Source organism: Bos taurus, chromosome 10 (genome assembly GCF_002263795.3).
Source record: "Bos taurus isolate L1 Dominette 01449 registration number 42190680 breed Hereford chromosome 10, ARS-UCD2.0, whole genome shotgun sequence".
Lineage (NCBI taxonomy): Eukaryota > Metazoa > Chordata > Mammalia > Artiodactyla > Bovidae > Bos > Bos taurus.
This window is the reverse complement of record NC_037337.1, coordinates 19,886,478-19,902,746: the sequence shown is the minus strand read 5'-3', so window position 1 is coordinate 19,902,746 and position 16,269 is coordinate 19,886,478. Positions and strand designations below refer to the sequence as shown.

The following is a 16,269-nucleotide window of genomic DNA, read 5'->3' as shown; positions in this document are numbered from 1 at the left end:
GGATAAGAGGCTTATGAAAGCTTCCTTATGGGAAAGACTGACTGAGGGGGAACTGGGTCTTGTTCTGATGGGCATGGCTATCAGTAAATCTTTAATCCAACTTTTTGTTGATGGGTGGGGCTGTGTTCCCACCCTGTTATTTGACCTGAGGCCAAACTATGGTGGAGTTAATGAAGATAACAGCACTGGAGTGACTTTGAGGAGATACCCCAAGTCGAAGGGCAAAGGAGAAGCCCCAGCAAAATGGTAGGAGGGGCAAAATCGTGAAATCACATTTAGAATCAAACCCCATACCTGCCAGAGATGCTCAGAGGGCTCAAACAAACCTTGGGTCCACCAGAGACCCCACAGAGACTGAGACAGAGCTGTGTTTGAGTGTCTTCTGTGGGGTACGGGTCAGCAGGGGACTGCTGCAAGGGCAAGAGCTCTGGGCGCAGTAGACCTAGGTATGGCATAAGCCCTCTGGGAGGAGGTTGCCATTAACCCCACCACAGAGCCACCAGAACTTACACAGGACTGGGGAAACAGACTCTTGGAGGCACAAACAAAACTTTGTGTGCACCAGGACCCAGGATAAAGGAGCAGTGACCCCACAAGAGACTGATCCAGACTTGCCCGTGAGTGTCCAGGAGTCTCTGGTGGAGGCAAGGGCCTGCTGCAGGGCTGGGGGCACTGAGCGCAGCAATCCATGCTTGGACCTTTCGAAGGAGGTCCAACTCATTATGTTCATTAACTCCACCACAGTTTGGCCTCAGGTCAAATAGCAGGGAGGGAACACAACCCCACCCATCAACAGGATCTCTTCATAAAGTAGCAAAAATTTAATTCCTTAGTACTTCCCAATACACATCATCCTGAAGCTTATTTCTGGAGTTTTGAATAAAATCCAGAGAAATCAAATGTTTCAGAAAAGATACTCACAATGCCTAGCAGATTTTAGGTAACAAATATGTCATGATAAGGTCAATTTTCAGGCATTAAAAACTGGAACAAGCACTACCTCCAGCTTCCTTTCTAGCATCAGAATCTTTAAAAGATTATCTGGCCTATGATTTCATCATCTAATAATCACCCCTCCGTTTCATAACAAATGATAAACTTCAGAGTAACAGAAGTGAGCTTTTTCAAGAAACAGTTTACTGATCAAGAACATTCTGCCTCAACTCATACTGCTCTTCCTTATACTCTCCTTGCCAGAAGAGCCTGCCCATATAAAAAGCTTACTCATGCCTTCAAAACCAGCTCAAGTCTTACCTCCTCCAAGAAACTTATTAACCAGATACTCCAAATGAAACAAATTCTTATCCTTCCCTACATAAATTCACTCATTTAACAATCTAGTAATACATAGTCATCAGATAATATAAACCAAATTATATGTATCTTTAGCTAGCCTCTCCAATTCAGTTTATAAAAATAATAAAAAACAAGAGTTTATGTTTAATGAGTAATTAAGATAAACCAGGTTCTGTTCTAAGCATGAACACACAACTCATTTACTGCCTACCTCAGTTCAGTAGAGTGGTAAGTTATTACATGTTATTTATAGTAAAGAATTGCTCAGAATTCTTTGTAAGCCTCCCCTCTCCCTGCCTAGCACTCTAACCTAGGGCCACGACATGCACGTAGAGGTAAGGGAAAATAACAAAGATGACTTTATCACTATCCCATTTATTCACACAAATGTTTCTAAATAAGACATCCAGGAGCTAAATGAATTTTATCATTTTGCATAGCTCTGATTCTAGGTACTTACCTTGTTCTGCAGACACAGCACTACTTCCTTCCTTTGGACACCCAATGAAGGCTATACTTTGACGTCTTTGCCCTAGGTTTTCTTCTTCCTTCCTCAAGGAAATGATTTAGTTTCTGTAGCTCAGTGGGTAAAGAACCTGCCTGCAATGCAGGAGACCCAGGTTTGATCCCTGAGTCAGGAAGATCCCCTGGAGAAGGAAATGGCAGCCCACTCCAGTATTCTTGCCTAGAGAATCCCATGGACAGAGGAGCCTGGCAGGCTACAGTACGTGAGGTCGCAAGAGTTTGACACCACTTAGCAACTAAACCACCACCACCATGGCTTGAAGTATCACCTCTATTAGACAATTCTTGAACCTACATTTCTAGCCAGACCTCCCAATTCTGTAATACCTTTACAGAGACGTTATGCTGGCATCTCCGTCTCAGGGTATTCAAAAATGGAAATCAGATCCTGTCCCTTGTCTTTCCTGTTGCATCCTTAATCCATTTTCCACTTTAAACCACCTTGGTATCTTGAGACAAACCAGCCTTCAAATATTTGATTAATTGAACTTATTCTAAACTAAAAGTAGTCATCCTGTCTTAAAAGAGGTAATATCATTTTCAACTCCTATTTTTCACTCAAATCAATGATTAAGATTTTTTTCCTTCAAAATAGAACTGTTTGAAAGTTTTGAATACACATCAAGCAAATAGCAGTGGCTAGCAGAAGCCAGGTAAGCAGACTGACTCAACTACTCTGTATGCTTCTCATTTTGTGAAAAACCACAAGTAGCCATGGGAGTTTTGACAGTAGTTTTAAATTGTTCCTATTCTTAAGTATATTATCTAATTTATATTTATAAGTGAACCATCAATTTGAGAAAGGATAGGTGGCTCAGAGGTTAAAGCATCTGCCTGCAATGCGGGAGACCTGGGTTTAATCCCTGAGTTGGGAAGATCCCCTGGAGAAGGAAATGGCAACCCACTCCAGTATTCTTGCCTGGAGAATCCCATGGATGGAGGAGCCTGGTGGGCTACAGTCCATGGGGTCACAAAGAGTTGGACACAACTGAGCGACTTTAACTAACTAACTAAAGGAATATGAACAAAAGTCAGACAATTCTCAGAAATAATATAAACCATTAATAAAAATCTGAAAGATGCTCAACTCCATTAATCATTTTAAACTATAAAATTTAAATAAATATACTTTATTCATCTATCAGACTGACACAGCCTGAGGTCTGAAAATATTATTTTGGCAAGTGTGTGGATAAACAGGCTGTTGATAGAGAAAAATCAGCATTTTGAAAAACTTGGAAATAACTAGCAAAAATTTTAACACACGCAGTTTTATCCTACAATTCCAACATTTACAAACTTGTTCTATAGTATATTCAGACATGTGCACAAAGACATTTGTTAAAGTGGGTTCCCTGCATATGACTGCAATAAATAATTTGAGAACATTAAATGGAGTTGGTTAAATAAATTATGATATATCTATAAAATACCATGTGACTATCAAAATAGCTGTGATAAATTATATGTACTCACAATGGAAAGATGTCCCAAAACAAGCTGGAAAACAGAACGCACAGCACAATCCCACTTGTATATGTATATATTATATATTTTAAAGATTTATTGTATACATAAAACACAAAGTCCATAACTATTAAAAGTGATTATCTCTGGGGAGTGGGTTGAAATGTATGATCTCACTGTATTTTACATATTGTTTGAAATTTTTAAAATATTTTTTATTTTCTTAAAATCAAATCAACAATTAATGTCACTCCCCAAATTTAAATTCATATGAATATTTGAGCCATCAGGGTTTAAAATGTTGCTAATAGAGAACTTCTACGGCTTGAGGGGCAGGGACCAGCAGAGAAGGAACCCTGCCCTGTCACCTCACCTCCCTTTCTATTCACATTTCCTTTTCTCCCACCTCCAGAGCCGACCTGGACTCATGCTAATACTCTGAAATGAGATGGGACTCCAGAGATTTCTGAGGGAAGATATTTCTTCCCAGACAGTGACTGTATCTATAGAACGAGGGGCAAAAGAAATAAATGGCCAAGGGCAGGAAATATCCATTAGCAGTGATGGAAAGGAAAAGAAACTCCTCAATCTGGCTGAGACAACCGCTTCTGTTTAAGAGAACATCTTTGTGTTCTTATACTTATTTTACATCTTCTTCGTTACAAAGGTGACCAATTGCTGTTGTTAAAGGTCGTTTCCAAAATAAGTCTTCCAACCAGTTCTGATCAACCATGGACTCAGAAATCAGATAACATAGTTTGTTAGAACTACATGTGAATTAAAGATAAACAGGCTCTAAACAAAGACTTCAGGGACTCTGAGAAACTTATTTACTTTGATATACAGATTTTGATTATTTCTTTTATCCTCTAGTCTTCAGCTGTGTTTTGGAAGTGAGGGTTCAAGACAGTTGACTTCTGTGTAGTTGGGGTGTTATTAATAAAGGGGGTTTCCCTTGAGGCTCAGCTGGTAAACAATCCACCTGCAGTACGGGAGACCTGGGTTCAATCCTGGGTTGGGAAGATCTCCTGGAGAAGGGAAAGGCTACCCATTCCAGTATTCTGGCCTAGAGTCAGACACGACTGAGCGACTTTCACTTTCACTTCACTAATCACCACAATACACACAATCTCCTGGATATACAACACTGTGTAACTTTGAAACAACTAACAACATCCTTCAAACCAAAAGCTTTCAAGAATTAACCAAAAAGATCCTCAAATTTTAGTTTTTACATGAAAAGTCATGCTACGAATAAAAAATTATGAATAAAACTTGTAATTTGTTATTGTATTCCCTGAATTTGTATAAGATAGTGTTATCATCTTAATTAGACCTTAACATAAAGATGTATCTTGGTAATTTTTTTACTCACTCACTTTGCAGCTGAAAAACAAATATTCTGTATTCAGCTTCCATGCGGTTATCATTTTAAAAATTCACTCTGCTTAGGGCTCCTCTGTAAGCTTTATTGGCTATTACTGACCAGTAATAAATAAATCCTGAAAACCTGTACGATCAATCTCCGGATTTCCCGAAGACATGGAAGTAGCTGTACCCCTAGATGGTTCCGTTATTAGCATTCTCATGTATTCAAACATTCCAGTAATCATTTCACCCAGAGGACATGAAAAATAACTCCCTTTGAGAGTTCTAGTCTACTGACTTGTTAAAACTAAGTTGGGACTACTCTAAACACACCGAACCAAAACTATGAGAAAAGCAGTAGTATTATTTTGATTAATAGAAACACAATAATTCCAGAATTTGTTTTTCCACCTACAGCAGTAATTATACCTTCTCTCTCCAAATTAAGTTATTATCTCTGCTATTAGACCAAGGTTTCCTAAGGATAGAAAACATGTCCAATGAATCTTAGTAACTCTACAGTGCATGGCTTTGGCATAATTATACCTCCAAGATAACATGTTTGCAACTAGTCAAAACTACCTCGATTTTTAGTTTTGGCTATACAACAACTATCCAACTGACTACAAAATTAAATTGAAAAATTCCTGCCATAAAACGAGTTTAAAGGAAGTTATTTTTTAATGTCATTTGCAACAACAGGTGGAGAAGGCAATGGCAACCCGCTCCAGTACTCTTGCCTGGAAAATCCCATGGACGGAGGAGCCTGGTAGGCTGCAGTCCATGGGGTCGCTGAGTCAGACATGACTGAGCGACTTCACTTTCACTTTTCACTTTCATGCATTGGAGAAGGAAATGGCAGCCCACTTCAGTGTTCTTGCCTGGAGAACCCCAGGGACGGCGGAGCCTGATGGGCTGCCGTCTATGGGCTCGCACAGAGTCGGTACGACTGAAGCGACTTAGCAGCAGCAACAACATGAATGGACCTAGAGATTATCATACTAAGTGTAGTCAATCAGAAAGACAAATAGCATATACGTCACTTACATGCAGAATTTAAATATGACACAAATGAAACTATTTACAAAACAGAAACAGACCGACAGACATAGAAAACAAACTATGGTTGTTATCAAAGGGGTAAGGGGATGGGGAAGGATAAACTAGGAGTTGGGGATTAACAAGCTACTATACATAGGAAATGGCAACCCACTCCAGTATTCTTGCCTGGAGAATCCCGTGGACAGAGGAGTCTGGTGGGCTGCTGTCCATAGGGTCGCACAGAGTCAGACATGACTGAAGCGACTTAGCACGCATGCACTGGAGAAGGAAATGGCAACCGATTCCAGTATTCTTGCCTAGAGAATCCCAGGGACGAGAATCCCAGGGACGTCTATGGGGTCACACAGAGTCGGGCACGACTGAAGTGACTTATCATATCATACATGAAATGGATGAACAGGTCCTACTCTATAGCACAGGGATTTGTATTCAATATCCTATAATAAACTATAATGGAAAAGAATATGAAAAAGTATATATATATAAATGAATCACTTTTTAATAACAGCATTGTAAATCAACTATACTTCAATAAAATGTTTTTTTCAAAAAAAGAGGTTGTTTCTCATGATTCTTTTTAATAGGAAAAGCAAAGACACAATGTGCATCTCCAACTGTCCAACTGGTAACTCCTTAAAAAGAACCCAAGTACTGATTTTAGTGAAATAAGACATAAAAACCACTATCTCTCTCTCTCCCCTTTCTTTACAAAAGCAAGTCAAAGGGAGAATCAAAATCTGATCCTTTCAGCTACATCAGTAACCTTGCCAGTTTAGTTTACATCCCTTATAAGCCTAAAATTATCTAATATTTCAAGTAATACTGCAACTTAAAACATGTTACAATTGCTTAACATTGAAACTTTATTTCTTGAAATCAGCCCTAAAGTTATCTTTACACACATGAAGTAAAATCATATATGAGCATTAACAGGCAACTTAAAAGATTCTCCCAATCATATCCAACTTCACATTAGGGGGAAAAAAAGATGTACAGTAACTTGGGCTTTCAAGAATGACAAAAGGTAATTCTTGAATCAAAGAACAGAACTGATCAGTGCTCAAACACATGAACAGAATAGAAATCATTTAGCTGAGGTAAACCTACCACTTAGTTTTATAGACTTCAGAGTTATAGAAACTTGGAGATAGAAGTGACCTTTGAAATTACTTATTAATTAAGTAATTAATTAATCTCTTCAGTTTTGAGTCGAAACAGAGAAGCTGTGGGACCTGCATTTTAAAATATTGGCCTTAAGTTCACAATTAAAGATGAAAATGTCTTGAAGAATCATAAAAGTACAGGTCAATGATATTATTCTTAATGATCTCATTACTCTTTCAAAAGTAATGGAACCCTGATTCCCACATACACACAAAAATTACCTTTTCACCAATAATCCCATATGAGGGAATCCAAAATATAGAGAGAAAGACTGTATGTTCATTACAGCATTTTCTATTAGAGCAAAATATTGAAAACAACATCAACATCCATAAAAGGAGAATAATCATTAGCAGCACTATGCAGTATACTAAAGATCAGTATACTGATCAGTCTTTGGACCTGTAAAGAACTGGATCTGAATGCCAACTTTTCCACATGACAGCTGTGAGTCCTATGACAATTCACTTAATATTTCAGACTCAGTTACCTCAACTATAGAATGGGGAGATACTACAATCTTCCTCACCAGGTTGTATACTGGATTTAACACATGTATTAGAGCACGGCACAGCACTTATAGCTCAGTGAGTACTCAATAAATAGTACTTTTATTGGCCACTATTAATATTGAACTGATTCACTGGAATATTATACAGACATTTTAAATATTATAGGAAAATCTGTAGGTAGTGGCATGAAAAGATTGCCAACACACTGTTAACCAAAAACAAATTGAAAAACAGTAAGTAGCATGTACTGGAGTGGGCAATGGCACCCCACTCCAGTACTCTTGCCTGGAAAATCCCATGGACAGAGGGGCCTGGTGGGCTGCAGTCCATGGGGTCGCTAGGAGTCGGACACGACTGAGCGACTTCACTTTCACTTTTCACTTTCATGCATTGGAGAAGGAAATGGCAACCCACTCCAGTGTTCTTGCCTGGAGAATCCCAGGGACGGGGGAGCTTGGTGGGCTGCCGTCTATAGGGTCGCACAGAGTTGGACACGACTGAAGTGACTTAGCAGCAGCAGCAGCAGCATGATCTTGCTTATGTGTAAAAAATAAAACCATACACATATATAAATACAGAAGGAAAAGTATTAGAAGTGGTTATTTATGGGTTAAAAAAAGGAATTTGTTGGTGGAAGATTTACTTTAGGTACTTTTTCTTTTCCTTCAAACAAACATGTATTTAAGCATTTTTAAAATTTTTAATTGATTTAAAGATAGTGTGGCAACAAAGAAAAATGGCATAATGTACATAAAAGGTTGTACATATACCACTATTACAACATAAAAATTATGTGCCATATAGACAGTGACTAGAAAGAAAAATACCAAAATTATACCAGGGGGTCTATATGAAATGTTTTGTCTCTATTTCCAAAAATTTTCAGTCAAAAAACTCATTTGATTCTGAACAAATCCCAAAATTGGGGCTATATTTTAATATCATCTTTCACTGCTTGTGTCCCATGATAAAAGTCAATTTTGAAAAAGTCATAAACATAAGATTTTTTTCTCACCTCATTAGCTCTCTGATCGATAAGATCTTAACTATAGTCATTTCCCCTGACTACTTTCTTATTGTTGATGTAATTTTACCCAGAAGTCAAAACACCACCAATTGCCTGGTAAACATCTCCCAATCACACACAAGTCAGTAAAAAAAAAAATGAAGGGTCTGGCAAGAAAGACTACTAAATAGATAAACAGAGCTTCCACATAATGAGATTAATATTATCCCTATATTTTATATTAGCAAGAAGTAATAAAGAAACCAACAATTATCAATGCTGGAAAAAAAACTACACTTTCAAAAAATTTAATAGAATTATACTACGCTTTTAAGTTCATAAAAAGCATTAAAACCATTCTTTCTACACAGACACTGTACTTAGCAGTTTATCAGCAATTTTATCAAGACACCGTATTCTTCTGACAACTCAGATAAGCAAGGTATTATTCTTGCCTGCCTATAGCCCCCAACAGATGAGTCATGTTCAAATTCTCAGCCTCTATATGGTAAGTCTTTTTTCACCATTCACATATTAATTTTCATATGGTTTACTAAAAGCAGTCACATTTCTAATCTCCTTTGAGCACTCACCCTGCAAATCTACAAACCCTCTTATCCTTCATTCTATTATGCAGGCAAAGCAGGGCATTAGCTTCTGTTTACAGATCAATTAGTATGATCACTGATCTTTCCAAAGATGAGTAAACTACTAAACACTAAAACTGCAGCATATCCAGAAAAAGATGACCAAACTCACAAAAGGTGAAAAACTAAGTAATATGAAGAGTGGCTGAAGGAATTAGGATGATTAATTTAGAAAGAAGAAAGAGAAAGCAACACATACCCACACACAAAATTTTTGTCATCAGACATGTGAAGGACCATCATAGAAAGGAATCAGATTTGTGCTATAAGGCCCAGGAGTTAAAAATAAAAGAGATTCAGTATTCAATAAATAAACAATTAATGGTAATCAATTCTGTGCCAGATGCTTGTTTTATACCAGGTAAGAAAATCCAAACCCTCAAGAGGTTCAGACTAGTAGAGAAGATAAGAAATAAGTAACACTACATGAAAAGGACTCAAAGAGCTATGGGGACACAGAAAGTGACTCTAAGTCTCTTTGGGGGTACAGGAGAGTAGAGAAAAATTCACTGAACAAATGAGTATGAGTTTCAAAAGTAGATAAGATGGGAAGTGGCATTACCAGGAAGAAAGAACAGCATGAACAAAGGCCTGGAGGCCTGAAGTTAACCTGGAGAGGTGGACCACCAGGTACACGTTAGAAGAAATGAGGCTTTAAACTGGGAGTGCGGGAGCCTGTGGTAAAAGTCACAAATGCCTCACCATTTCCATGCCGAGAAGTTGATACTTTAACATGCAAGCTATGGAACACTACTATGAGACTATAAGTAGCAGAGTGGCATGCTCAGAAAACCATACAAGAAAGCTCATTTGGGCAGGACGACAGATTTCTAGAGGCTAACTGTGGAGATAAAGAGATTAATTACAGAGCCACTGTTGTTACTCTCGGTGAGGTGGTGATGATTCAAGAAATATTTAGGAGGTAAAAATCAAGAACTATTGGCTATAGTTGGGGTTGCTTCCCAGGGGCACAGTGGTAAAGAATCCGCCTGCCAATGCAAGAGACACAGGAGACTAGTGTTCAGTCCCTGGGTTGGGAAGATCCCCTGTAGGAGGAAATGGCAACCCATTCCAGCAACCCATCTTGCCTGGAGAATTCCATAGACAGAGGAGCCTGGCAGGCCACAGTCCATGGGCTGGCAAAGAGTCAGATACGACTGAGAACGCACACACAGACTGGCTAGGGGAAAGAGGGAGCAGCAAGAGTCCAGGGTGACTTCTAAATCTCAACTTCGTTGAGTAATGAACAGTGATGTCCAAGGCAGGTAACAAAGGAAGACAAGTCCATGTAATCAATCAATCAGTGTAAGAGTCCCAGACCAGAAATTGGGTTGTTACTGTCTGGGGAGAGGGGATGAGAGAAGAGGAGCAAAGATAAGTTCACGTTTGGTCTTGTGTAACGTACGGTACCTCTTCAGTGAAGCTAGAGAGTGATACATGAAGAGGGGACCAGGAGAGTCATTAGCTTAAATCAGCAACTGAAGACAAGTAAAATGTACAGAATAAGATCGAACTTAGACACCAATATGTAATGAGAAGATGAAAGAAAAACCTGAAAACAAACGAAGAACTGATTACAGGAGTACCAGATGAATCAAGAGATAGGGTGACACCGAAAAAATGGCAACAGAAGAGAAAAAAATTCAAGAAGGGTGGGGAGGGTGAAAATTAAAGTTAAATGTACTGCAAAAAGCAAACTTTAACTTAGACGCCAATATTTAATGAGAGGATGAAAGAAAAACCTGAAACAAATGAATAATTGATTACAGGAGTACGAGATAAATCAAGTGATAGGGTGACACCAAAAAAAGTCAAGAAAAAAGAAAAAAATTCAAGAAAGATGGGGAGGGTGAAAATTAAAGTTAAATGTACTGCATAAAACAAAGTTCATGCTCTGTTAGTTTAAATAACTAACAGAAATTATTTGAAACAGCAACAGACTACCTTGTGAGGTAATGAATCACATCACCAAATTAATGACTCAGGCTGACAGTCACCTACGCAGGATGTTAACAAGAGGAGTCTTTCCTTAAATGAGAAGTATAGCTACATGGCCTCTATAGTACACCTCTGAAGTCTAGGTCAAGGCTAGCCTCAGCATCATTATGACATTTTATCAAATATTCTTCTGCAATTTGATCAGAAAATTGAATATTTGATTATTTTAATAAAAGCTTTAAAAAAAACAATTTCTACATTTCATGTAACTCAGAAGTAATCAATACTGGATTAAAACTTCTCACTAATTCTGCTCTTGGGATACAAAAAGTTGCCACTGAAAGTGCAGACAGCTGATCGAGTCTCTTGAAACTGGAACTTCAGATTTCAAATGAGCTCTCACATTGTTTTCCGACCAGTCTCCATCCTGGCACCCTAATTCCACCTGTGCACCATTCCTCATCACTCTCATCAGAGAAGACGCGCACTGCACAGGCAGCTCTGTCCTGTCCTCTTTCTCTTGGTCCCTGCACATCTTTTCAGTAATCTGCTTCTCCTTCCTTCCCGAAGACCGTGTACCGAATCACTTCCAACCCTCTTCCACTGCTGACCATTTTCTCTCACCAGTCCTCCCCTCTTTCCTCTACCACCTCTTGTCTACCCAATGTTGGAAAAACACCCCATTTATCCTGCAGCCCCACACTCTATTGTTCTTTTACTATCAAGTATCTCCATATCCCACCACCTATTTGCTATAGTCCCATACAGAAAGGTGTCTAAGTCTACCCCTTAATGGAAATAAAAAATTTAAGCCACTGACAAAAGACATATGATTTACTGAAACAGCTTGTTCAGTCACTGCTGACTCCCTTTTCAATTCCCTTAATGTCTTTGCAGCCTGCGACTGAACTGACCAACCCTTCCTAGCTGCAGTTACTCCTTTTCCTTTTGCAGTGAGGCTGGATGGATTGTGGAAAGCACTCTGCAGAGAATCAGAAGATTCACGCTTTAGACCCAACTATCCCACTAATTATCTGTGCATCTCCCCACCTCTGCTCCTACTCAGATCTCACTGCTGACATGCTGACACCCAGTCTAGGTTAGGTCCCTGCAGTCTAAGCTTTCTCAAAACCTAGTCTTCTCAGTAGTGCTTATCAGAACAACTTAATTACTATATAATTAGTATTTAAATGGCTGTCTTTCCTACACAGGACTGCAAACCCCATGAAGGCAAAGTGCACGTTTCAGTCATACTTCTCACCTCTTAACAGCACAAAATAAAAGTCCATCAAATGAATTAATGGTGAAATAGTTGCCATGACTTCCTAAGAGACTTCTTGTTTTTATTAATCTAAAATTACTAGCACTTTACTTACAAAATTACTGACAAAATTTTAAACAGAAACTCCAATTACCTACCACAAACATGATGAACTATATATAAAATTTTACATGTAAAATTAAATAAGTCTTCTATGATAGCTATATTTTTCTTGCTTATCCACAAGAATAGAAAGGGGTGGATCAGGTACTTACGTTTCAGGACCAACATGTGTATTCCAGGTTGAATGTACAAGTGTAAGCTTGATACTAAAAACCGATTGTTTCTGTAGCTGATTTGATAGTACTTTGGGTTTAAAACTTTTTAACACTGGTGAAACCTATGTGCTACATATACTCTGAGGAAATCAAAAAAGAAAGCTTTTATCAGACAAGTTACATTGCAGTGTGATTTTAAATATAAACCAGGGAAAAATAATAGTTTAGTTGAATAGAAGCTGCCACTGTGCCTGATAAAATGACTTTCAAATATAAAAATTTCAGATCTCATGTAACTAGGTGAAAGTTGTCGTTTTATGATACACCGCCTTGGTCAAACAATTGAAACAGATTACATGCATGCTAATTTGCCCTTCTGGTGAGTGTGTCCCGCTCCTCAATTATACAGTAAGGTCCTTAGGGGCAGTTTGGCGTTTTGTTCATTGGTCCCCTTAAATAAATAGGAATGCAGGTGATTTCAATAATCTATGATCTACAAAGCCTGAAAATAGCTTTTGTGGATAAATATATTTAAATATTGCCACTTGAAAACAACGTGCAAGTACTTAACATCCGATACTTAGACAATTCCCTAGGTTAACAGCCCGATAACAGGCTATAAATATTGCTGTAATCCCCAGGAAAGACGAGGTATTTTCATAACGGAAACACTAACAGATATAATCACTTGGAGCTGTTCTCCAAGGCGCTCTCATCGTTAAGTCAACACCACCAGTTACGGAGGGTCAGTCGTGTCCCTCGGACACCCTCGCTCTTCCGCTGCCTCGGGGCTACAAATCCCGCACGAGGAGTCCCTGGAGATCAACCAGCGCTTCCCTGGGACTTCAGCTGGGAAATCCCTGGCCAGGGAATGCAGAGTTCAGGCCCCCCCTTTCCTGAAATTAATGAATTGGCCATACGATTGTTTATTTAATGAGGTGTGTAGTGGCCTCTACTGGTGCTTGTGTGAGCACAAGAATGTCCCACTCTTACAAGTGGGATGAGCCTTGGGGGAGGGGAGGGAGGCGAGGGGTGAACCTGCCTCCGGGTACAAAGCGCACAACTAGACCCAGGAGCCCCCGATGCGCCCCCACCGCCGCCTCTCTCCTGGCGGCGCCCCAGCCTGCCCACTTCACTCTCCACCCTGCGCGATCCCCTTTCTCCTCCGCAACCCGAGACGAGACAGAGAAGTTCCTGCACGTTTCCTCCTGGATCCTAAACAAAAACACCGCAGCCGCCGCCGGTGCCGGTACCGCGCCCCCGCCCCCACCCCGAGCCTCCCGGGTCGGCGCCCCGCGGCCGCCGCTTACCTGAGGACTGCGGCGGGGAGCCGCTCCTGGCGGCCGCGACGCCTGGCGCCCGGCGCCCGAGCAGCAGCAGGCAGCAGAGCCAGAAGGAAGTGCTGAGGAGTCGCCAGGCTCCCGGCTCCGCCGCCATCTCTTCCCGGCAAGCGGCAGCGGCGGCGGCAGCACCGCGGAGCCCTCGCCTCCTTCCCTCCCGCGCGCCTCAGCCGGTCCCTCGCTGCAGGCTTGGCTCCCGCGGCGGCCGCCGCCGCTGCTCCAGCCCGACCCGGCCCGGCCCGCGCGGCCCCTCTCGCGGGAGGGGAGACTCGGGGGCGCCTCCCTCCTGCAGGGAGGCGGAGAGGGGAGGAGAGCGGAGAGGGGGGAGTCAGTACATTCCGGGGCTGGGGGGCGGGGGGGCTGGGTCCGTCTCTAGGTTCCAGGCGCCGCCACCCGCCGCCGACTCCGGCTCCACACACACCAGCGCGAGGGGGGCGGAGACCGCGGGCGGCAGGGGTGGGGGGTGGGGGGCGGGGACCCCGGGCGCGCACCCCCGCGCACGCGCAAGCGCGCGTCTCCCTCGCCCGTACCCTCTCGGCTCCGCGCGCGGCCCGCCCCCGCTGCAATCCCGGCTGCCGCCTCGCGGCCGCGGCGACGGACCCATTCCCCTCCCCCTTCTCCCCGGAGCCGCGGACGGGCGCGGGGAGCGCGCGCCGAGAGCTGCTGCTGGCGTCAGGGAAACCCCGGAGAAGCGGATCCTCCTCCTCCGCCTCCTCTTGGCCTCCTCGCACCCGGGAGAAACACACCCCTTCTCTCCTCGCCGCCCGCCTCACCTCCCCCAGACGCCTCTGGCTGCGGAGACCAGAGGATGAGAGGCGCTCCGAGCCCGGGCTTGTCCGGGAGGCCGGAGCGGGTGCGCACCTCTTTCAGCCTGGGCCCGGTGCCTCTATATAGGGCCTCAGAGGAAACCAAATGGCCTCCGGGAGGAAACCTGGGTGCGCAGAGGGTCGGCGCGGGGATTTATGTGCCAGCCAAAAACAATAGCGATCCCGCCCGGCTCTTGCTGGGACCTGGCGCGGCTCCCGTGGGAGGGGGCCCACCGCGCCGCCGCTGACCTCCAGCTTCCCGGCCGGGCCGCCCTCGCCGCGAGCTTCCCCGGGACAGTGCCAGGTCCGCGGGGCCCGCGCCCCCACCCGCGGCTCTCGGCCGGGGTCCAGGGAAGCGGAGCGCAAACAAAGGTGCCGGTGTCCGCTCCACCAGCCGGTGCGGGGGCCTGGGCGGAACCCCATGACCCGCTTTGGGCCGATCCGCGGGCTGTAACTGAGACCTTTTACCTCTGCGTTTGCGGGCCACCTCGCGTTTTCGTACCAGGAAATCACATCTCTTCGCTGGTGAACCGGGAGCTGGAGGTTGTGATTGTAAACCACTTAGTAATCGTGAGGTAGAACCAGGCCACCCAAACTTAGGAGAAAGCAGTTTATCCTTACACGGCTGCTGAGAATACTGAAAATCGTACAGGTTGCACCCATGGAAAATATTTTGAGAAAAAACCATGTTGTGTGGTTATGCACTTGGAGAGTCATGTTTGATTGTTAATATGAGTTAACAATTATTCTGTATACTGTATACTCAGTAATCAAAATGTGTTGCTTTCCACAAGTAGATGGCTAGTTCTCTGACTTCCGTAGCCCTCTGTGCCATCTCGTAATTACTTTCTTCAGTTCTTTTATTCTGAAGTGACAGAAAGCGGTGTAAGGTTTGTGGTAACATTGGGAGGGATAAGCTCAGAATCCTCGTAAAACCTCTCAAATCATCAAAACAGTGGAATCAGAAACCCTTCGAAACAATTGACTCTTAAAAGAGCTAACACAGGCTTATTGTTTTCCACTAGGGAAACAATCTAAATATCTTTTTGTTTTGGTTAGACTTGTTAACCAGCAAAAATATTTCCTAAATACTCCTGATTGACCTGTTAAATTAGAAATACATTACTTCCCAATTACTTCCCAACTATTTGCTTAATTAACCTTTAATAATCACATCATGATTCAGTTTTCTGAGATAATTAATGAGAAAGCTCTTTGGAAACTATAAATTGCCTGGCAAATGTTAATATTCAGACATTATTTCTAAGTCTGGGAAATTTTCGTTGTAAGTATAAAATGCGTGATGTGGGTTCTAAAACAAAATTTGCATTTATCTCCCAAGTTCGAAAAATATATGATTTGTGACTAATCAGATTGATTTTCATGTATGACCTTTGTGAACTGTCTAGTTAATTGATCAGTCCACTGTGTGTATCAGGGTTAAATCAAAACTTTAAAGCACTTTGTGTAAAATAGGGTGACTGAATTGTGTATTGCTGGCTTGTGCTTAAATCACAGTTTTAACAAAACCCACTCTAATTACTAATAAATGGAGCCCCAGATTAAAAGTTACAAATTTTGTAACTATTCAAGAGTAAG

The 16,269-nt window shown here is 42.1% G+C and overlaps 1 protein-coding gene across 7 annotated transcripts in view; it reads right to left on the bottom strand.

Annotated features, from left to right (window-relative positions):
- Positions 1-14,119, bottom strand: part of NEO1 (neogenin 1) — a 239,690-nt gene extending 225,571 nt beyond the window's left edge. For 6 of the 7 annotated variants that reach the window (XM_010809028.4, XM_024997933.2, XM_005211432.5 and 3 more), the window contains exon 1: positions 13,835-14,119. In XM_010809028.4, the coding sequence (XP_010807330.1) occupies positions 13,835-13,961 (127 nt within the window). In that variant the 5' untranslated portion in view covers positions 13,962-14,119. The remainder of the gene's footprint in view (positions 1-13,834) is intronic. The other variant, XM_024997937.2, reaches the window with a different exon arrangement.
- Between the last annotated feature and the right edge of the window lie 2,150 nt (positions 14,120-16,269).